The sequence below is a fragment of the Papio anubis genome, chromosome 19 (genome assembly GCF_008728515.1).
Source record: "Papio anubis isolate 15944 chromosome 19, Panubis1.0, whole genome shotgun sequence".
In the NCBI taxonomy this organism is placed as follows: Eukaryota; Metazoa; Chordata; class Mammalia; order Primates; family Cercopithecidae; genus Papio; species Papio anubis.
The window spans coordinates 15,375,955-15,398,072 of NC_044994.1; the positions used below are offsets into that span (position 1 = coordinate 15,375,955).

The 22,118-nt window shown below is 48.9% G+C and overlaps 1 protein-coding gene across 1 annotated transcript in view; it reads left to right on the forward strand.

Annotated features, from left to right (window-relative positions):
• CABLES1 (Cdk5 and Abl enzyme substrate 1) overlaps window positions 1-22,118 on the forward strand; it is a 127,076-nt gene that overhangs the window by 43,569 nt on the left and 61,389 nt on the right. Inside the window, 2 exon segments of the mRNA XM_021929984.2 lie at window positions 12,271-12,342; window positions 18,176-18,268. Coding sequence (XP_021785676.2) covers window positions 12,271-12,342; window positions 18,176-18,268 — 165 coding nt within the window.

Sequence of the window (22,118 nt, forward strand, 5' to 3'; positions counted from 1 at the left end):
GCAGTAATGCTCGCTTGCCCACCACTTGCCTCCTGCTGTGCGGCCCCCGTTCCTAACAGGCCATAGACCCCAGTACCGGTCTGTGACCTGGGGCTTGGGGACCCCTGCCTTACGCCATAAACCCTTTATTTGGAGGCCACCAATTTAGCTGTACCCCGTCCCCATTCAGCTTCCAGTGAAGGGAATAAACATGGGTAGCCAAGGAGAACCAGGCATTTTTTTCAGCAAGCTTCCAGAAAGGAATCTGAGGTAATTCAGATGGACAAGGAAGAGGCATCAGTCTTTGTTTCCATAAATCGCTATTGAGTGTGGGCCACGGTTAACCTGAAAAACTCCTAGAAAATAAAGATTCACAAAGCCCCATCAATCTGAATTTGCTATAGATAATTGCATGCAGTTTCTGAGCTGTCAAAATCCACTCCTGCTGAAGGCCCTTCAGGACAGAGGAAGGTCACACCAGACACCAAGGGAGAGACTCCGGGAAGCATTTTGCTGGCGTCCTCCCTAGGAGGGCAGCCCCCTGAAAGGCCCGGTAAACACCAGCTTGATGCGAGGAGCCCCTCCGGAGCCCCTGCTGGTTCGGATGAAGTTAGCTCCATTCTCTCCTGACTGTGGAGGAAGGGATAGGAGTGCCCCTCCAGCAGGGTTCGGGTCTCCCCTGCCTTCTTCAGACCCCGCAGAGCTAGGCACAGAGGGTCCTCGTCTTGTGTTCGAAGGAAAAATAAATGCATGTCTGGCTTAGAAAGTCTTCAGCAGGTAAAGGCATTCTTCCAAAGCACCAGTGAGCCTCACAGTGACTGGGGAGGAAGCGAGAGGGCCCCAGCACGGGCCATTGTCAGGATCGGGGCGTTTAAGAGCAGGCCCTGTCAGACCAAGTCTTGGGAATGGGTTCTGCTCAGCCTCTGTCTAAGGAGGTAACTCTGGCCCACTGCACCACACCCTTGCTCCCCCATGTAAGCCCTGCAGGTTCCTGGTCCTGTACCTCTTGTGTTCAGGTGTGGGACTGAAAGGTGCTATGTGTGAGCACATGTGTACACACACACACACACACACACATTCATTGTGCTGTGATACCAGCCCCAGCCCCGCCGGTTTATGTGTGGTCAGCTTGTCCACTTGGCTGTTGTGGTCTCTGTCCGGTCCTCCTGGAGCCACGCCCGGCCCTCTGATTGTGAGCCTGTCTGGCTCCTGGCTCCTGCTAGGCTCTTCTCCTGGGGCTGGACTTTGCTGGAAGGAATTCTTCCTGTGCCTCACCCAGTCCCATGTTCGGTCCTGTCCTGTTGGGCTCTGGGAAAGTGCATGTAGGAAGCCCCTCAGACCCCCTGCCATGGCCTGCCTGCTCCCTCTGTTAGAGGTACTCTCTTCTCCTCTGCCAATTAAATTCTCCCTAGCTCCCCGTGTACTCCACACCTGGTTTGGCCTCCAGGTGTGGACACGCTCCACAGTGTCCTTAAACCCTGGGACGGGGTGCTGCATTCCCAGCCGCCCTCCTTGCCCGGCTCAGGGAAGCCCTTTGCAGAGAACACTTGGATTTGACTGCTTGGATCCTGACGCCCGTTCAGAACACAGGTAAGGGCCCCACACTCCTTGGACTTGTATTAGATGCATAGGGTGAAGCTGGCCCTTTTATTTCTAGTGGTTTTCCCTTTCCAATATTCCCTTCCCACCCACATCCTGTCCTGACTGGGCCGCCACTTGTCTTCCCCACCTGCTCCACGAGTATCCAATGTGTTCTGTAGCAAGAGCAAAGCTGTGTATCTCATCAGCCGCACAAAATCTTTTTGGATCCTGAATTTTTATTTTTAGCCAGTACCCGGTACCTGCTTCTCCTGGTTCCACCCTTCTGTGTATTGCGTGGTGTGCCCCTACAGCGGCAGGGCAGGGCCCCTCCCTCTGGGAAGAGGCCAAGTATGAATTAGAATGCAGCACTGCCACTGAGCCGGCGACCTTGGGCTGACCACCTGGTGTCCTGATACCCTAAGGCCATTCAGGGACACTGGGCAGGTACCTTCTTTTTTTTTTTTGTTGAGACAGAGTCTCGCTCTGTCGCCCAGGCTGGAGTGCAGTGGCCAGATCTCGGCTCACTGCAAGCTCCGCCTCCCGGGTTTACGCCATTCTCCTGCCTCAGCCTCCCGAGTAGCTGGGACTACAGGCGCCTGTCACCATGCCCGGCTAGTTTTTTGTATTTTTTAGTAGAGACGGGGTTTCACCGGGTTAGCCAGGATGGTCTCGATCTCCCGACCTCATGATCCGCCCGTCTCGGCCTCCCAAAGTGCTGGGATTACAGGCTTGAGCCACCGCGCCCGGCCTAGGCAGGTACCTTCATGGTGGCCACGTGTGCCGTGTCTGCTGCTGTGTTCTGACCTTCCCTCTAGACCCTTTGTCAAAAGAGTTTGAATTTGTTTCCGGGGAAATCACTGGCTCTTCAGGTTGGGGACTGACATGAGGGAAAGTGTTTTTGAAGATTAGCGGCAGCGGTGGGCAGGGTAGACCAGGGGATCTTTGGGGATGAATTTCTGGCCAGCTATTAAATCCTGGCAGCAGGTCCTGTCTGCTCTAAGTAGCCTCACACACCAAGGTAACCTCACACCTTGATTTTCCAGGACTTGGCAAGTCTGATGAGAGCCCTTGAAACAAAAGTAAACTCCAAACGCCTTTTGTATTCTCTGTAAACATTTGGAGAGTCACTTTCTTGACCCGCCTGTGAAAATGTAGAAACAGACTTTATTTGAACAAGCTCATTGGCAACTCTGGTGTATTGATTTTAATTTGATTTTTGCCTGATTAATCAGCTGGAGACTTTAAAACATAGCCGGATTCAAAACCAGTTTCTTGGCCGGGCGCAATGGCTCACACCAGTAATCCCAACACTTTGGGAGGCCGAGGTGGGCAAATCGCCTGAGGCCAGGAGTTCGAGACCAGCCTGGCCAACATGGTGAAACCCTGTCTCTACTAAAAATACAAAGTTATCTAGTTATGGTGGCAGGTCCTGTAATCCCAGCTACTCAGGAGGCTGAGGCAGGAGAATCGCATGAACCCTGGAGGCGGAGGTTGCAGTGAGCCGAGCACTCCACCCTGCACTCCACCCTCCACCCTCCACCCTGCACCCTGCACTCCGCCACTGCACTCCACCCTTGGAGACAGAGACTCCGTCTAAAAAAAAAAAAAGAAAAAACAGTTTCTTAGCATTTGGTCTAATTTTTAAAAATCTAACCATCCCTCCTTTTCTTAAAGATAATCCTATGTTTCTTCCTTGACAAGAAAGAGCCCCGTGACCCCCCAGGATTTTGAATTCCTTTGGTCTGTATTCTGGGTATGGATCTGGCTTTCAGCATGTTAGTTGAGGCTGGGGGAGGAGGTTTTTCTTCCCAGCCAGCTGTGTGCCCTGTGCTCAGAGGTATGGACGGCATCAAGCTGACTGACCAAGACCAGATGCTCCTCCAGTCACCCCAACCTGGTGACCTGGCCCGGCCAGTGTGCCACTGTAGTGTCAGACTCTGTGGCTGTCTTCTTGGAGTTCCTCCATGGTCTAACAAGCAGCTGTTGCCAGGTGAGCAGTAAGGGCCGTGCTTACTTTCATCAGCACTTTTGCTGCTGTACAAAGCTTTAGATCTGTGGACAACAAAACTAAGCATGTGTCTAATGAATGTGACCTCAGGCTGAAGCGAAGGCCATTTTGCTTTCAGGGTCTGTGTCTCTTCTGTTAAGAGGTAGCAGCTGACTTTGTTTTCTTCATCTGTGGACGCGTGTACTAGGGTGAAACAGTTTGTTTTTTAAGTGAGCGCAGTCTGATTGGACTTCTGCTAGAGGAGCATCTGGAATCTAGGCATTCAAGTTTGCCAACTCACGAACAATGTTATCATCACTTATTTGATGAATGTGAGGAGCAGGCTGATGGCGCTGAGGCAGTCAACAGCTTAAGACGCTGCTAGGGAAATGAAGGAAATAACAGCAGGGTGATGGAGGGGCATTTTCCTTTAAGAGAGCCTAGCATTTGAAAGCCAGCATTTCACAAATGACATACAGATGGTAGTACAATTCTTGGGTTTGTTTGTTTACTTATTTATTTTTAGAGACAGGGTCTCGCTCTGTCACCCAGGCTAGAGTGCGGTAATGCGATCATAGCTCATTGCAACCTCGACTACCTGGGTTCAAGCATGCCTCAGCCTCCTGAGTAGCTCAGACTACCAGTGCAGGCCACTAAGCCCAGTTGATTTTAATTCTTGGGTTTATGCATAGTTTTTCACTTCAGGGCTCCTTTAAGTAGTAGGCTTCCATAGTCAATCAGTTACAAACTGCAGATTTGTACCCTACTTTTTAGGACAGCTTTTCTGCATGAGCTGGGCACCATTTCCAGAGCAAAAGATTATGCCTGTGATGGGAGAATGGAGGCTTCCGCCAGAAAGTCAGAGATTCTGTAACATTTTGTAAAGGGAATTTCTAGTCGCCTCAAAGGCCAACCCTGCTTTCTAGGCGACTGTGCTCCAAGCCTTTTCTTGCTGGGTCCTGACTGGGCTCCTTGAGGCTTGGTGACTATGTCAGTAAAGGAGGCTAGGACATGTAGGTTCCCAGAGTCTGTAAGGTTGAAGTGGGACTTCATGCTGTCCAGCCCTAATTCCTTCCCCATAACCTCCTTGTCCTGGGCCATTGTGAAGCGGAGGAGGATTTCTGGACTCGGTGGACCAGACTGGGAATGCATGTATTAAAGAGAGAGGCCCTAGGCTGGCACGGTGTAATCCCAGCTCACGCCTGTAATCTCAGCACTTTGGGAGGCCTAGGCGGGTGGATCACCTGAGGTCAGGAGTTCAGGACCAGCCTGGCCAACATGGAGAAACCCCGTCTTTACTAAAAATACAAAACAATTAGCTGGGTGTGGTGGTATGCACCTGTAGCCCCAGCTACTTGGGAGGCTGAGGCAGGAGAATTGCTTGAACCTGGGAGGTGGAGGTTGTGGTAAGCCAAGATCATGCCATTGCACTCCAGCCTTGGCAACAAGAGCAAAGCTCCATCTGGAAAAAAAAAAAAAAAAAAGAGGCCCACTAATAATTGTGTACAGAAAAACATTGAATGGAAGGTCAGGGCTCTCTGGGAAACGTCCAGCAATACCCACCTACCTGGTGAGGGGAGTTTGTTCCTGCATCCAGCCAGCCATGATTGAGTACCTGCTGTTGGCCAAGTATGGTCCCTTCCTAGGGATACACAGGCTGTGACAGCATGGCCCCTCCCAAGCAGCTCGCTTCTAGGGTGTTTCCATTCTGTTTGGGAGAGGGAGGTTGGTCAGTGAGAGAAAGACGTTAAGTACCAAAGCAAATAATGACAAGCTTTCGGGTGTCTTGTGACTATGTTAATAAGTTGTTTCTATGCTTGGGGTTTTTTTAATCCTAGTAACTGTCTGGACAGATGTGAAGTAATCATGACCTCAGCTCCTCCATCACCTGTGTAATTGAGGTATCCAAGACAGCCCCACCTCTTCTACACCTGCGAAGAGGCCACTGGGCCATCCAGTGACTAGCGTGCAGTCAGGAAGGGGGATACACCCATGGGGAACACGAGAGCCATTAAGGAAATTGCCTTTTTTGTGAGTACAGAAGTGGTTGGCCCAGGTGTTTACCCAGGTCGTTTTCTGCTCTCAGAGCCCATGTTTTGCTCCCAGAGAACACAGAACTGGTTCTTCACACCCATGTAACGTGTACATATCATCCACCTGTTTATACTTGAAAGCCTTTTGGTCTTTTGCTGGCCTCAGTGCTCTGGGCTAACCAGCTCTCTTTCCTCTTGCTTGTTGAACCTTAAAAGGTCCGCATTCAAGGATAAAGGAGACCACTTATTATGTGGAGGTTGGTTATGATCATTTCCATCCCCAAACCTAAGGTAAATAAGTGGAATGTCAGGAGAAGGTTCTCACTGCCTTTGGCCTGTGCAGAACACTGGAGCTATTTCAATGGAACTCAACTGTCCTCCTCACTAGAATCCCCCAGGAGTGTCTAAAACCCCGTTTATCTGGCCACACCCAGACCAGGAAATCAGAATCTCAAGGTGGGCTCAGGCTTCGGTGACTTTGTTGTTCCCTGGGGATTCTGATGTGCAGACACATTGAGAGCATCGATCTACCCTACTTTCTCATTTCATACTGGAAGCAGACTGAGGCCAAGGGTGACCTTCCACGTCATGGCTGGTCCTAACTCTCCAGCCAGAGCTTTCCCCGGGGTGCCCACTGCCTCACGTTGTCCTTCGGGCTGAGCTACTGCCCCAGGTGACTGTATGAGGGATTGGCCTTGACCAGCTTGCCCCACCAGACCCCAAGATGACCCTGCTGCACCCTCACTGGTCGGCAGGGACAGCAGCGAGGCCCTCACCTGTCTCCCAGTGCTTTTTTCGGGGCACTCTGCTTACCAGGCTCAGCAGAGAGGAGCCCTCCTCCAACAGAGCTGAGGAGGGTACCCGGACCACACACAGCTCCACTTTGCCTCACTCTCCGGGGTCCCCAGAGTCGCTACAGACCAGGATGACGACAGAGCATTAGTGAGGAGGGCCTTCGGGATGGTCAGGCCTCTGGGCCTGTGTCCCCTCATCAGTTGGGATGGTTGGCCTCTGTTCCTGGCCTGGAAATAGGTACAATGACCCTTTCGTGCCTAAAAGGCACTTAGGAAATGCGGGCCCTCGGGCCTGCCTCTCCCCTTCCTTTGTCACTCCAGCCATGGGTTCTTCTGTGTACTTTTTTCCCCCCATCTTCTTCCTCAAGTGACCTTTCCTTAAGCTTTCAGTGAAGTGGACTTATTCTAACAGTACCCTTGTGACCAGCCCTGCGTCCCAGGAATATACAGTGATTTGCACCCACAAAGAAACCCTTATCCCTTCATGATGAGTGGATTAATTTGGTCCACGCAGGAATATGCAGATATGCAATCGTGTTGTCGTGGATTATGATGACTTCCTTGCAGCATTCCAAGGATATTGTAAAACAGGCGTGGGTGCTTTCAGGAGGCTGCCTCATGCATGAGCGTTAAGCATGAACTCCAAAGTGTGGCCAGTGTGGAAGGATCTAACTTGTAACTGTCAGACAAGTCGGGGAGCCCTGAGTGTACATTCGGTCTGGAGACTCGACATGCACACTTCCATCTGATGATGTCAGTGCATCATACTTTTGCTTTGAGCCCTGCCAGCCTCTTACTGCATGTCTGCTTGGTCAGTAAGGTGGCCTGTTATTTTGGTCCCAGGCTAAGTATTCTTTGTCAGTCATTAAAATATGCAAAGACCTCTCCTTGTTAACTCTATAATGATAAGAAGTTTGCATAGTAATGGACTTAATTTATGAGGGAAATTACAGAGTGAAAAGTGGCTGTTTAAGATTGGCCGCCTGCCCTGAGGCTTTTTGTTTATTGCAGGCTTTCTGGGGTTAGAAGGTGAGGGAGAAGACACTACCGACATACCTTGGGAGGATCCAGCAAGCTGTGGGGGTGGGGGCAGAGATGGGCGCTGCTGAATGACACTGCCGGTTCACAGGGGAACAGGTCCTCATCCTAGGCTGGAAGGGCAGGCATCCTTTGCTGTTTGGTGGTATTGTAGGATGGTTTCTTTACAGTGACTGGTGGTAGTTCCAAGTTCTCTGGTAGTTTCAAGAATATACTGGTTGGTTCCATTCACAAAGAAGGGAAGTACACCTGCTGAAGTTAAAGGAACTGGTGGGCATTTGGGCTGTGGATTTTTTCCCCTTTAAGGAGTCCTGATCAGAAGTGCCCATGCGTGCCCTTGCATGCCTACGCATGCGCGCGTGTGTGTGTAGGTCCGTCTGAGTTCAGACTGCTGTAATAAAGTACCAAAGACTGGATGGCTTATAAACAATAGAAATGTATTTTCTCGGCCGGGCATGATGGCTCTTGCCTTTAATCCCATTACTTTGGAAGGCCAAGGCAGGTGGATCTCTTGAGACCAGCCTGGCCAATGTGGCGAAACCCCATCTCTGCTAAAAATACAAAAATTAGCTGGGTTTGGTGGCGCACACCTGTAGTCCCAGCTACTCGGGGGGCTGAGGCACAAGAATTGCTTGAGCCTGGGAGGCCAAGGTTGCAGTGAGCCAAGATTGCGCCATTGCATTCTATCCTGGTGACAGAGCGATACTCTGTCTCAGAAAAAAATAAATAAATAAAAAGTAAAGACATGTATTTTCTCACAGGTCTGAAGGCTAGAAGGTCACGATCTGGGTGCTAGCATGGTTGGGGTCAGATGAGGGCTCTTCCAGTTACAGATGACCAACTTCTAGTGTCCTCACATGGCAGAAAAGTAGCTAGAGAGGTCTCCGGGGTCCCCTTTACAAGGACACTAATCCCATTCATGAGGGCTCCACCCTTATGACAGATCACTTCCCACAGGCCCCACTGCCTCATACCATCGCAGTAGGGGTTATGATTTCAACACGTGAATTTTGAGGGGACACAGACGTTTAAGCTGTAATAATGTGTGTGTGTGAATTCACACCTGTTCAGTACCTGAGGGGAATTACCAAATGTGCTGGCTTTTAGAAAAACCCTTATAACTGTAAAGAAAGGTGTATTCTCATCTGGTTCTTTTCCAAATGAGCCCTTCTCGTTTCTGGTGCAGGAAGAGGTGGCTACGGCTTTGTGAAAGGGGAGTTACTGGGTCGTGTGCTTTTGTGGATGGGCCTGATTTTCTAGGGTGAAACACTCTGGATGTTGGAGGAGTCTGTGCTTCCCGTCAGGGCCTTCTGTGCGCACTGTGGGACTCAGCCGGAGTGTTCTTCACACCACAGCCCTGAAGGACGCAGGGGCTTCAGGGATTGTTAATGGGGCTTCTTGGTGGCCGTCCCATTGATCCTCACGTGACTCTGAGCCCCTGAGGACAGGAGGCAAGCCTGGTTCAGCTGTGTGTTCCCGAGAGGGCTCACGGTCACATTGTTGAGTGAGTGGGGGTCGATGCGTGGAGAGGGGAACCTGCCTGGCTGGGCTCTGGGCTCTGCCAGAGCCTGGGCGGCATCTGTGCTGCCCAAAGAGCCCACCCAGGGCCTCCCCGGGGCTCCTTAGGGTACCTGAAGGAGGGCAGCCTTCAGCCCTTCCCCTGCACGATCATCTCAGTTGCGTGGGTGCAGATTGAACAAAACATCAATTGCCTATTTACTGGTTACCTGAAAATGCTCTTCTACAAAGGAAGACTCAAAGTGTGACAGAATGTGTTGAGATTCTCAGGATCCGAAGCCTATACATTGATTTCTGCCTGTGAAAGTTATCGCTAATGACAATTTAGATGTGCATACTTAATTTAGTAAATACTTCAGTGAGTGTTTTACTTTGGATTTAAAGGCTCAGAACATCATGCAGAGATAAACAGAGTAAATCTTTTAATCGCTGCCTCCTGTCTGTAGGGAGACCGGAGAGCAGTGCAAGGAGACCTGGGGGACACTAATTTTATAGGTGGCCAACACATCAGTGAGTGTGACTTGTGCTTCGCGGTGCACCCCATTGAGTACATGCGCAGAGTTAGTTGTGCTTTGAAGTGGGTGTAGGTGTGGAAGGAACACGTACGCATCTCGGGTGGGCTCAGGCACAAGGCATTTTGGGGTGACCCTGCCACTGGCTGGGCCTTGAGTGGGGGCCAAAGCTAGGACACTCAGCCTGCTCCTGGTCAGCTGAGCTGGGATGCAGGTCAGGGTGCAGCCTCAGTGAAGGAAACTGGAGTGTCAATCAAAAGCCCAGTAGCTCCCGTTCATCAAGAACTGCCGTGGGTCTGGGACTTTACATGTGTCCCTTTCTTAGTTAATTGCTGTTTCCCATTTCATAGATGAACAAACTGAGGCTCAAGGATTAAGGAACTTCCTTTCTTTTCTTTTCTTTTTTTTTTCTGAGACAGAGTTTCACTCTTGTTATCCAGGCTGGAGTGCAGTGGCTCGATCTCGGCTCACTGCAACCTCTGCCTCCCAGGTTCAAGCGATTCTCCTGCCTCAGCCTCTCAAGTAGCTGGGATTATAAGCATGCACCGCCACACCTGGCTAATTTTGTATTTTCAGTAGAGATGGGTCACCATGTAGGCCAGGCTGGTCTCAAACTCCTGACCTCAGGTGATCCACCCGCCTTGGCCTCCCAGAGTGCTGGGATTACAGGCATGAGCCACCATGCCCGGCCGGATTAAGGAGCTTTCTTAGACCCCGAAGCCTTTGGACCCCAGGATTGCAATTCGAGTGTCTGACTCTAGCCCCTAGGTGTTCTATGTAGAATTACACCCCACTTTGGATGGGTAACATGGGGTTTCTGGTACTAAGATCTGCAATGGGCAGGTGTGCGTCTGCCCCAGTCCAGCCTGGGACTCAGCACCTGGAGAGAGGCTAGGCCCGCTGCTCACCTGCCTGCTTTCTTAGGATTAACTGGGATTTCAGAGGGCTGTGCCTCAACCCATAGCACAGACACTTCAGAGCTCCAGCTGCAGGTGCCGTCATAGGGGCCTAGGCGAGCTCTGTCCCCTGAGTTACAGTGCTCCGCGGGGAAGTCCTGTCACTCATGAATTGGCTACCTGTAAAATCAGTTCCCCACCTCCTCAGCTTGCCTCTGCACTGCTCTCAGGTAAGACCAGTGCCTCCTCCACAGCTCTGGCTGACTCTTGGAAGTCTGGCAATATTATGGAAATGGAAATTCAGTGTTAGTTAATTGCAGAGTGAAACCACAGTTTCTGTAGAAAGTCCAGTATGTCATGAACACAGAGGGCGATGGGTGTGCTTGGTTCATACACATTGATGAGTGCGAAGCTGAGAGTGTTCTATGTTCTACTGTTTTACAGTTAGAGAAGAGACAAGGAGGCTGTATGACGAGTTTTGTTTCTTTGTTTGTTTGTTTGAGACGAAGTCTTGCTCTGTCGCCAGGCTGGAGTCCAGTGGTGCGATCTCGGCTCACTGCAACCTCCGCCTCCCGGGTTCCCGCCATTCTCCTGCCTCAGCCTCCCAAGTAGCTGGGACTACAGGCGCCCACCACCACGCCCGGCTAATTTTTGTATTTTTAGTAAAGACAGGGTTTCACCATGTTGGCCAGGATGGTCCTGAATTCCTGACCTCAGGTGATCAGCCTGCCTCGGCCTCCCAACGTGCTGGGATTACAGGCTTGAGCCACCGTGCCCGGCCACAAGTATTTTTCTTTTTTTTAAAGGATTCAAGTATCAAAAAATTAAGGAAGGTGGAAAATTGATGAAGCTATTGAATAGTTTGCTACAAAAATGACCTTTCGGATTGTCTTATAAAAGCCAGACAAGCCAAAGGTATCAGAGTAGTTGGTCAGAAAAAGTACACACAAAATTAAAAACAACAAAACAACAAAACCCCACGAAGTCATTTCATTCTTTGTTCATTAGGGCAAATTAGAACATGGTTATGACTGCATGTTCCTAGGCTGTGTTTTCCCAAATGTAATAAAAAATAGACTTATCTTCATATTTTTAGTTCTGTTTTAAGGAACAACCCCGTCAAACATCTTCTGTCCATCCTGCTCCACCAAATCGTTTACTATCAAATGATAGTCTTCGTTCAGGTGGATTTATTTAAAGTCACCCCACCCTACCCTGCTCCCCGTACCTGATCTTCTTAGTTAACTAGGACTTGTTCTTATTTCAGCCTGGCGACAGAAACTGGTAGACTGGGGAGGTTTTAGCAGGCGGGTTGCAATTCCTTAGCAGCCCAGAAGAGTTAATGTTTTGCATAATCATGCCACATATTTATTCTTTCTACCCAGTCTGTGAGATACTCTCCCAAAGGAATAATTTCTTTCTTGTTTCTAGTTGCTTTTGAAATCATGGCCATCCAGGGAGCATAACCTTTTTATTGCATTCTAATGATTTTGAAGTTGTTTTTAATAGGGTTTTAGATTTAATATTTATCAGTTACCGGATTCAAATCCCTGATAGTGGAATACTTCACCGTATTAGCTAATGCCTTAGAAAAGCTGCACACACCATCAAGTTATTCTATATATTATAAGAGGCACCTTGTCTTTGTGTGTGTGTGTGTGTCCTTGGGGAAAATGGCAGCATCAAAAGGATCAGTCACTTCCTTAATCATCACAAAGCGGCCCTCTAACCAGGAGAGTGCTCAGGGTTCAGCCAGCAAGGTGGGCCTGGCGCGCAGGGCGGGAGCATGGCAGCCTCTTAGAGGCAGCTTTTGTCTGATGTTTTCTTAATGGACTTCATGTTTTTGTTTTAGGGCAGTTTTAGATTTACAGAAATGTCTGATGAGTTCTGCAATGCCGTTTTAACTCCCAGATTTGCTCCTTCTTTCTGCAGACGGCGCCTCATCTCCCAGAGATCCTCCTTGGAGACCCTGGAAGATATTGAGGAGAACGCCCCTCTCCGGAGGTAATTTTCTGTTTCATTTGTGTGTGTGTAAACAGCACACCATGACAGCCAGAGATCGATTTTGGTTTTTTAAGTTCTTGATCTATAGAATTAAATTTAAAAATAACCATCTGAATCCTACAGACTATGGGACATCTCCTAGCGTCCACCCACCTCTGAGGACCATTAGAACTAGACAACGTTAAATCCAATTACGTGTCGGAATAACCCAGTTTGCGTGGAATTTGGGTGCTTCTCTTTCCGTGGCTTCTCTTCATTTTGTAAACTGCTGCTTAATGGAGCAAGAGCCCCGCATTTGTCCTGGCCCGTCCCCCAGGTGCAGTCACACAGTGGTACAGTCCCGGACTTCATTCTCAGCAGGAGGGACACTGAGAACTCCTCAGGAGGTGACCACGATGTCGCTCCCTGGCTAGTTGCTAGGAAGCCCGATTAGGATAGTTGTGAGTGCTCTCTGGGGTCTGAAAGCGTTCTGTTTCTCCCTCGGGATTAGAAAAGTGCTTGCAAGGCATCTTTTTGGGTGACAGCCATTGCTGAGCTGTGCTGTGCTGTGCCGGTGACTGGCAGGTTCCTCTCCTCTAACCCAGCCAGGCCCTCATGGAGGAGAGTGCACTCAGGTCCTGCACCCCCTTCCATCCTCACTGCAGCGCTGAGCTGGGTGGGGCAGCATGTGGGAGTGAGCCAGGAAGATGGGGCGCAGGGGCTTCCCGGGGACCACAAGGCAGACAGCAGCAGGGAGGGCATCGGGAGGACGTGAGCTCCTGTGGACTTGCATCAGCTCCTCTTTGAACCCGCATCTGCACCCTGCATGCCTTGGCCAGGCCAGGACTTGGGAGCGCCTGGCTCCTCCTTCTGAGCCTGGCAGGGTGCTGCTGTTGGGGACAGCCTCCCCCTGGATCTGGCTCCTTCCCCACCTGAAGCTTCACTCCCAGGATAGAGCTCATGTCCACGGGCTCCGCCTGCATGAAGAGCAGAGGGCAGACTGAGCACAGACAGCTTGGGGTCACAGAGGAAGTGTCCAGCGACTGTGAATTTTGTCACTGACATCATCCCAAAGAGAAAGGGCTGAACAGTCCGATCTTCACTTTCAGAGTCTTTTTCAAAGCGTGGGTAACCTCCAGGAGCCTCTCACGATGTGTGGTATGTGGCTGTGTGGCAGACGTGGCCTGGGCACAAGTGTTAACTCTGTGAGGAGCAGTGAAGTGGGAGAAAGCCATTTCCCTGCAGGAGTCATACAGAAAGCTACACTGACAGTCAAGTGAGGGAGCTGGCCTCGGTCCACATACTCAGCGAGCATGGAGGAGAGGTGTTCGCAGGCACACTGAGTGGCTTTGGTGTTAGAGTGAGTGACCTCACAATCCGACCGAGGTTCTTCCTCACTCCTGCCACAAACGGGAAAATCCATGAATAACGTTGAGAAGCCCCTGGAGTTTCGAGAGGTTGCTAGAAGCCATGGTCCTTGGAACAGCATGGTCGCTGTGAGCCGAAGGAAGCCAGGTGACTCAGGGTACAGGCTCAAAGGGCTGTTCCCTCTTCAGAAATTCCCAGGCAGGGCTCTCCAGCCTCGGGATGCAGTGTCCTTGAGTCTCGAGGTGTCGCGGAGCGGCCGGAGGAGGACCTGGGTTCTGTATTCCTGGTTGGTGCCCTGTCACCCCCCTTCACGAAATCCACCCAGACTGGCCCTCAGCCTTGTGGTAGCACAAATGAGTGCAGCAAAAATGCTTGTCAGCCTCAACTGTGACTTCCACCAGCTCTCACAGAATACTGCACTGAACCTCAAATCTTGTTATTATAAAATTTTAAGAATGTCAGAAATCAAGAGTTTTAGAAATCAAGTGTTTATTTCACTAAGGGACATTTTTTTTTAGTTTAAAAAAGTTCTCAGCCGGGTGCGGTGGCTCCCACCTATAATCCTAGCACTTGGGGAGGTGGAGGCAAGAAGATCGCTTAGTTCAGGAGTTCAAGACCAGCCTGGGCAATGTAGTGAGACCCCCATGTCTATAATCAATCAGTCAACACATAAATACATAAATAAATAAAGTTCTCATATTGGCTGGGCATGGTGGCTCACACCTGTAACCCCAGCACTTTGAGAGGTTGAGGCAGAGGGGGTTGCTTGAGGTTAGGAGGTTGAGATCATCCTGGGCAATGTAGTGAGACCCCATCTCAACCAAAAAAAAAAAAAAAGAGAAAAAATAACCAGGTACATGGATATGCACCTGTAGCTCCAGCTACTCAAGAGTCTGAGGCAAGAGGATCGCTTGAGCCCAGGAGTTCGAGACTTAAGTGAGCTATGCTCGACATTGCACTCTAGCCTGGAGTTTCTTAAAATAGAAAACTTAAAAAAAAAAAGAGAGAACTTAAAAAGCATAACTGTTCTCATTTTTACTTAGAAATTCACTTATTCCTAGCAGTTATATTAGCATGGTATAGAAGAAGAGACATTAGTTTGGGAGCCTGGAAACCTGAGTTCTTAGCCTGACTCTAACTGGGTATGTAGCATTGGAAATTGACTTAGTGTCTCTGGGGCCTCAGTTTTCCCATCTATAAAATGGGAAGACCAATTGGCTGATTGCTGAAGCCTTCCCCGGTCTGTGAAATGGTGACACCAATAATGATGCCGAAGTATTTTGGGAACTGTGGGGGTGGAAGGCTGTTAGCCCAACATGCTTTTAAGCTTAGCAGAAGAACAAATGGCTCCAAGGCATCTATTAGACCTTTTGCATAATTAAGTATATCCTGTAATCAGTGCTAACAAGAAAGAGCTAATCTTTCTTTAAATTAGTTTTTAATTTAATTCTATGCTAATTTAATTTTGCATCACTTAAAATGTATGTTTTTAAATGGATGTTTACACATTGTTGCAGGCAGCTTTGAAATTAATTCGTTCTTTGCTTAACCTGCCGCAACCTGAGCGCCCAGTATTCCAGTTCCTTGGCAATTGTTGCCAACGCCACAATTCTCTTAAAGCATTTCTTAGATTCCCTGGTGATTTGGTTGAATGCTTAAAAGAAAAAGAAAAGCAAGACAACAAACAGCTTGCTTAATGAAGGGCTAGATTAGTATGGTGTGTGTGCAGTTAGAATTGGGTGCTGATAGGGAAATAAAAGATCTTTGTTAAGTTACCCTGTTAAAAGTCCTACTTTTCTCTAGCACATCATGGTTTGTTAGTGGATTTCCTGTATCTACCTGGAACTCCAAGAACTGAGCATGCATCATGAGAGGACTTGGACTGAGGAGTTTTGCATCTGCCTGGTGGTTACCTGGTGTCCAAAAATAAGGAGTTAAGCTATTTCTGCTAGTTGTCAGGAAAAACCTCTATTTGTTTCGCCATCAGCACCTGCCCTGGTTTTCCAAACCGTCTGGGTGGATGGATGCTGGTGGCCGCAGCTGTTAAAGTGATCACTGCCTCACCTCCTTCCTTTGCTGGTGCAGACAGCCACCTGTGGCCCTTTTGTGGCTTTCCACTTCCAGAAGAAGGCTGAGGAATCTGGGGCCCTTCTTTCTGCAGGGAGCAGCTCAGGCCGTCCTTCCTCTGTGCTGGCGTCAATCCCAGCTTCCTGCAGCTGGGAGGTGGGAGGAAGGAGCAGAGTTTGCTGAAGTGGCAGGATCTGCGAGCTGTCTGAACCCGCGCACTGTCTAGCTCTTGGCCTGCTGCCCTCAGATTGGCTGGCCCAGGAAGCTCTACTCCTGGGAAAGGAAGCCGCGGAAGGGGTATAAGGATGCTTCTGAACACTTGGCCCTATCCAGAAACCACTTTATGCTTTCAGGGATTCTCCTCTTTCCAGTGACTTGATGTTTCAAGAACCTTCTTTGTGTGTGTGTGACAGGTGGGAACTTTGAGTGGCCTGCAAATTCGAGCAGTCATTCTGGAGGAAGAAATGAGGCCATTTGGGGTTCTGGATCTGTTCCCAGAGAGCAAAAGGCAGAGCGAGGCCCTATCTCCTTGAACCTTGAGCCAATTAAATCTGGGTTTAGTGGACCAGGCACAGTGGCTCACACCTATAATCCCAGCACTTTGGGAGGCTGAGGTGGGAGGATTTTGAGGCTGCAGTGAGCGCACCACTGCAAGGTGCGACAGAGCAAGGCCTTGTCTTTATTAAAAAAAAAAAGAAAAGAAAAGAAAATCCGAGTTTGAGGCCTGGATTTGGGGAAGTGTCAATCCCATCCCCACTCTAACCCCTCCTGAAAGCCACAGGAAGCATCTACTGAATGTCCTCAAACGGGGCTCTGCAAGCCTTTAAAAGAATCTTTCTTTTTTTTTTTTTCCAGACAGAGCCCTACTCTGTCACCCAGGCTGGAGTGCAGTGGCATGATCTTGGCTGACTGCAACCTTGGTCTCCCGGGTTCAAGCGATTCTCCTGCCGACAGCTTCCCGAGTAGCTGGGATTACAGGCACCTGCCACCACACCAGGCTGATTTTTGTATTTTTAGTAGAGACGGGTTTCACCACGCTATCAGGCTGGTCTGGAACTCCAGACTCCTCAGTTGATCTTGCCCTCCCTCGCCTCCCAAAGTGCCAAGGAGCTATAGCCATGCGAGCCACCACAGCCAGCCCAGAATCTTTCTTTAGAGTCAAGAATCAGGTCACAGGCACCATGTCCCATGGCAGAAGCTGGCTCCTGTGGCCCAGGTCAGAAAGGTTTTTCGGTAGCAAAACCCAAAATCAAAAAGTCACGGCCCCTTTTATCTAGAATAAACTTCAGACTCTTGTTTGTTGAGCATTTTGCTTCTCTGTCGTCGTGATTGTGGTTTTGTAACTTAAAATTTGCCAGGTGAAAACGCTACACAGAAGTAAGGTCTCCTTGGCCTATGGTTTGTTTTGCCAGTCCTATAGTACAGGCAGATGTTGTGTACCTTACAAAACAAAAAAAACTAAAAAACTCTGAATCCGGGGCTTCATTTTAGTTCAACACATGTTTATTTAAAATTTATCTTCAAAACAAAACCAAACAAAAACAGCAACTAGCTGGGTCTCTGATTTCTCATTCAGTGTAAAGCTGTGACCTCCCAGGCATAGCGGGTCAAGTTGAAACTTAAGGCAGCTGTCCAGGTAATTCAGGCCAAAATCTTGTTACAGAAGAAAAATGATTCAGGCTTGTTTTTGAACTGAATTTTCCGGGTGTTTCCACCCCTTGAATGGCAGTTTTTGATTCCCTTTCCCTTTGTTGATAAGGGAGGATTCTTTTTTTTTTTTTTTGAGACGGAGTCTTGCTCTGCCCCAGGCTGGAGTGCAGGGCCGGATCTCAGCTCACTGCGGTAAGCCCGGGCCCCTCCTGGGTTCACGCCGCATTCTCCTCGCCTCAGCCTCCCGAGTAGCTGGGACTACAGGCGCCACACCTCGCCTGCTGTTTTTGTATTTAGTAGAGACGGGGTTTCACTGTGCTAGCCAGGATGGTCTCGATCTCCTGGACCTCGTGATCCACCCGTCTCGGCCTCCCAAAGTGCTGAGATTACAGGCTTGAGCCACCGCGCCCGGCCGGGAGGATTCTTTTTAAGATGACAATAAAGAATAATGTCTTTGGAATCTGCATCGGTTTTTTGTTTTTTGTTTTTGTTTTTGTTTTTTTTACCCAGGGGACAATATTCTGATTAGTTGACTTTTAGGAAATCTTACATAAAATAATGTCAGTATTATCAAGAAGTTGTCTATCATAGGGCCTCTTTTAAGCTTCCTTGCTTCCAGCCGTGTTGTCTTCATTATCCCCGCAGACTCCTGCCTCCTTTGGGGTGACTCAAACCATTTGTCTGGTCCTTCCTTCCTGTCTTTATGTGGAGATGTCTCAGCTGTCCAGCAGGCAACTGACTGTGTTTTCGAATTCACTTTATTTTTCAGATGTCGAACTCTCTCAGGTTCACCCAGACCAAAGAATTTTAAGAAGATTCATTTTATCAAGAACATGCGGCAACACGATACCAGGAATGGCAGGTACTACATTCACACAAAAACGGCTGCCAGCACCAGTGGATGGGGACAGGGATGGGATGAGGGGACAGTTTTAGTGTCCAAAACTCAGCAAACCCAAGCCCACACTTGTAAGATGAATAGGATCTCATGGAACCTTCCCTGACAATTTCCACCCTACTCGTGCCAGAATCACTGAAAGGAATCTGTAGAGAATGACGAAGACTCCTAAGGCAGAGTGAGATGTTTAGACCAGAAACAAACTGAGTTTTTGAGAGCACACAAAGGATTTTTATAGAAACCTTTGAACAGAAAAACAGTTGAGTTTTGGGGAGTTTATATTTGTTTTTTTTCTGCTTTGTTGGTTTTGTTTTCGTTTTTCACCACCACTGTGTGCTCTGGTCAATAAATGCCCTCCCAGATCTGCACCTGAACTTAGTTTGGATCCTGGCTTTGACTCCCTTTAGGAGAGTAGAATCAGGACTTTGCTGGCAGATTCTTCCTCAGTGCTGATCCCGATTCCTGGGTCAGCCAACATCTGGAGTATGTGTTTCCCTGGCTCTTTAGTTGCTCGTTTGGGAAACACCATTACATAAAACTGGTTGAAATTTATATGACTGTGATATTAAAACCTTCCAGACAACAGATAGAATCATTGTTGCCAGCATGCTCACGATTGAATGGCTAAGTCCTTTCATCTCAGCTCCAATGGTGCATGGGACAGAGTCCAAGACCTCTGGGGTCCCTGATACTCTGTAACCCTTGGGGGCGGTTGCTCCCCACTGATGTGAATGGGTGAGTTAGAGACGCCATCCAGAGCTGAGGTCCTGCTGCAGAAGACTCTTGTTTGATCTCCTAATTTATAGAAGACCATATGGTCCTCACTGATACTCTCTAATCCATACAAAATGAAAATTGCTAAAAAGTCTTTTAGTTAGACTCATTAAGGCCCAGCATGACTGTAAGTTGGTGGTATAAAAGACCCTGTACAGCCTGTGTAATAACACACAACAATTACAGTTTTTACAGGCTTGTTATCTTGAAGTTTATGCCTAGTTTTAAAGCCTTGTAAGGACAGGGAACATGATTTTATAACATTTGCAATGGTTTCAGAAGAGCAAAGTTGAGATTTCCAAATGATTTTTACATCATCAGTATATGTTCATATTTTAAGTACAATGCTTTTAGTAAATTGACCAAGTTATTTGTTAAATCGAATACTCTTTCTCTCTCTCTCACCCTTATTTTCGCTGACACTTAAGAATTATTGTGCTTTATTTAACCACTGCTGTTGTTTTCTTGTGAGGCTTTTACTTAAAGAATACAGAGCTTACTCATGCCATCTTAGTGTAATTATCTATCATTGATTTACATTTATGTTTTGTTCATGATCTCTTTAACCATAACATAAATGTAGAAAGCCTTTAATTTCTCCATGAAATCAATGACAAAGCCAAAGGAATGGGTCAAGCGAATAGTGTTCCCACCTCTGATGCTAGCTGGCAGGGCACAAAGTCAGATAATTACCCCAGCATGGTTAGGTAGTGGGAGGATACAGTTAATAAAAGACTTAGATTAATGATATTTCCAAAGAGCATTACGGAACCACCTTCCCCAGCACACTCTTGACCCAGGAGAACATAAACAGCAAAGCCCGCAATTGCTGGCAGTTCTGCTGGGGAGTTTTCAGGGGGAGGCAAGGGGATTCTTAGCTTATCTGAACATCTGAGAATTGGAATTTAGGGCAGGAAAGAGAACTCTAGGGCCTGTGTGGGAACCGCAGGCTGTAGGCTGAGGCGATGGCCAAGTCGCATGCCCAGGTAAGAGCTGGTTTTCTTGTGCAGCGGGCAGATGAAAGGGCTGGCAGGAGGGGCTGGCCCTCCCACTTGAGGTTTATTAGCAAGGAGGGATTGTCGTTAGACAGATGAAAGCGAGAGCCTGGGAGGAAGCCAGGAAGAAAATACGATTTCTGAGGTGACAGAAGGAAATTGTAGTCAAGAGCTGAGGAATGAGAGGACATGACCCAGCCTTTCGAGAGAGGAACGCAGAAGTTCTGCCCCACGGCAGCTGGGCGGCAGGAGCAGAATCTCCTGCTGAAGGCAGCCAGGGCATTGGGTGAGCCCAGTCCCTGAAATGACAGGTAGGAGAAGTTCTGGTCGTGATCTCAGAGGGAGGGACCCGTGTGCTGGCTTAGGGGTCTCTGATCCCCCCACCTCAGAAATGGGAGGTGAGTGTGTGGCACCTGCACAGTCCCCAAGGCCCTTGCAGGCTCCCTCCCAGCCTGTGCAGTCTAAGTCACGTCTGTGCATCGGGCTGTGCCCAGTTCGTGAGTCTCTTTGGGACCCCTGATCGGCACAGCCCAGCCTCTCCGTCTGCAGGCCAAATCCACGGCTCATTCACTGTTCTGGCCCTGAAAACCCTGGCATGGAGGCTCCCACGTCCCCAGACCTGCGGACCGTGTGATAGAGGCCCCAGTATTGAGGAGGATTTGGACTTCTCGTCTCAGCAAGGACCAGAGTATAGCTCAGGAAATGAGCAGGGAGCCTCTATTGTGATACTCAGGTCTGACCTAACCAAGAGTTTCAAGCATATTTTGAGACAGAAAGGAGAAAACATGCTTTTAAAACTGAGAACCAGACATAATAAAAGACAATACTTGTGGCATTGGAAAAACAAAAAACTTAAGTATACCTCGTGATCAATATCTGAGTAGCTGCTTAGAAATAAACCTTGGGGCCTGAGACGGCTCCATGTTCACCCGTGAGGAATGGCTTCACCCTGTGACGCTGGACCACAAATCCCAGCCGGCATGCAAAGTGGAAGTGAACGCCTTCCGCAGAAGCATGTGGTTGCAATGCAGGATGGAGTTTGCCTTCTGTAAAAACTGTTCATCTGTCTGGCATCTGAATTCCGTGAGGCTGGCGTTGGGACCTTCTAGAGGGCTTGGTGTGCGGATACAGTGCGGAGAAGCCAGGCTGAGGGTGCTTTGGGGTCATGCTGCATATCGCTGGGCCAGGTGGAGGCTAAGGACAGTGCCCGACAGATCACAGACCAGCCAGATGGAGCGGAGGGAACGTCAGTGCCACTGCTAGAACCAGAGCGTGCGGAGCTCTTGGCTGGCCCTGCTGGGTGTTTCGTCTCCTCGCGGGTGGGGGAAGCCATGAGGGATGCTGCTCTCAGCTCCAATTCTGCCTTAACACAGAAGGCAGGCCAGTCCTCAGGACCCGGAGGGAGGTCGTGCTGGATTTTGTAGCTGGAAAGGAACCCTGGATTTTAGGAACACGGTCGCAGAAAGTTTAGACTAAGAAGTAATTTCTTCTGGCTTGGAGCATATTTCCAGAAGATAAAGTTACAAGGGTAAGATGATAATAGATGCCTTGATTGAGTGCTCGCTGGATGCCAGCCAGGCTCTAAGTGTTTAACATGCATTGTGTCAGGCCAGGTGTGGTGGCTCACGCCTGTAATCCCATCACTTTGGGAGGCTGAGTCAAGCAGATCGCTTGAGCTCAGAAGTTTGAGACCAGCCTGGGCAGCCCCGGCATGGTGGTGCGCAACTGTGGTCCCAGCTATTAGGGAGGCTGAGGTGGGAGGATCGCTTGAGTCTGGGGGATGGAGCCAAGATCAGACCACTACACTCCAGCCTGGGCGACAGAGCAAGACCCTGTCTCAAAAACAAAAGCAAATACAAAAACAAAAACCCAAAATACAAACATGCTTTGTTTCATTAACTCAGAACTCAGTAGGTGTTCGTCAAATAAATGAGTAGAGATGCCTTTCAAGTGAGTTTGTCTTCAGGACTAGATCTCGAGGAATGGAAAGAGTTTAGAAATACAAATAATCCTTGAAACAATCTGAGTAGGGCATTACTGTCTTG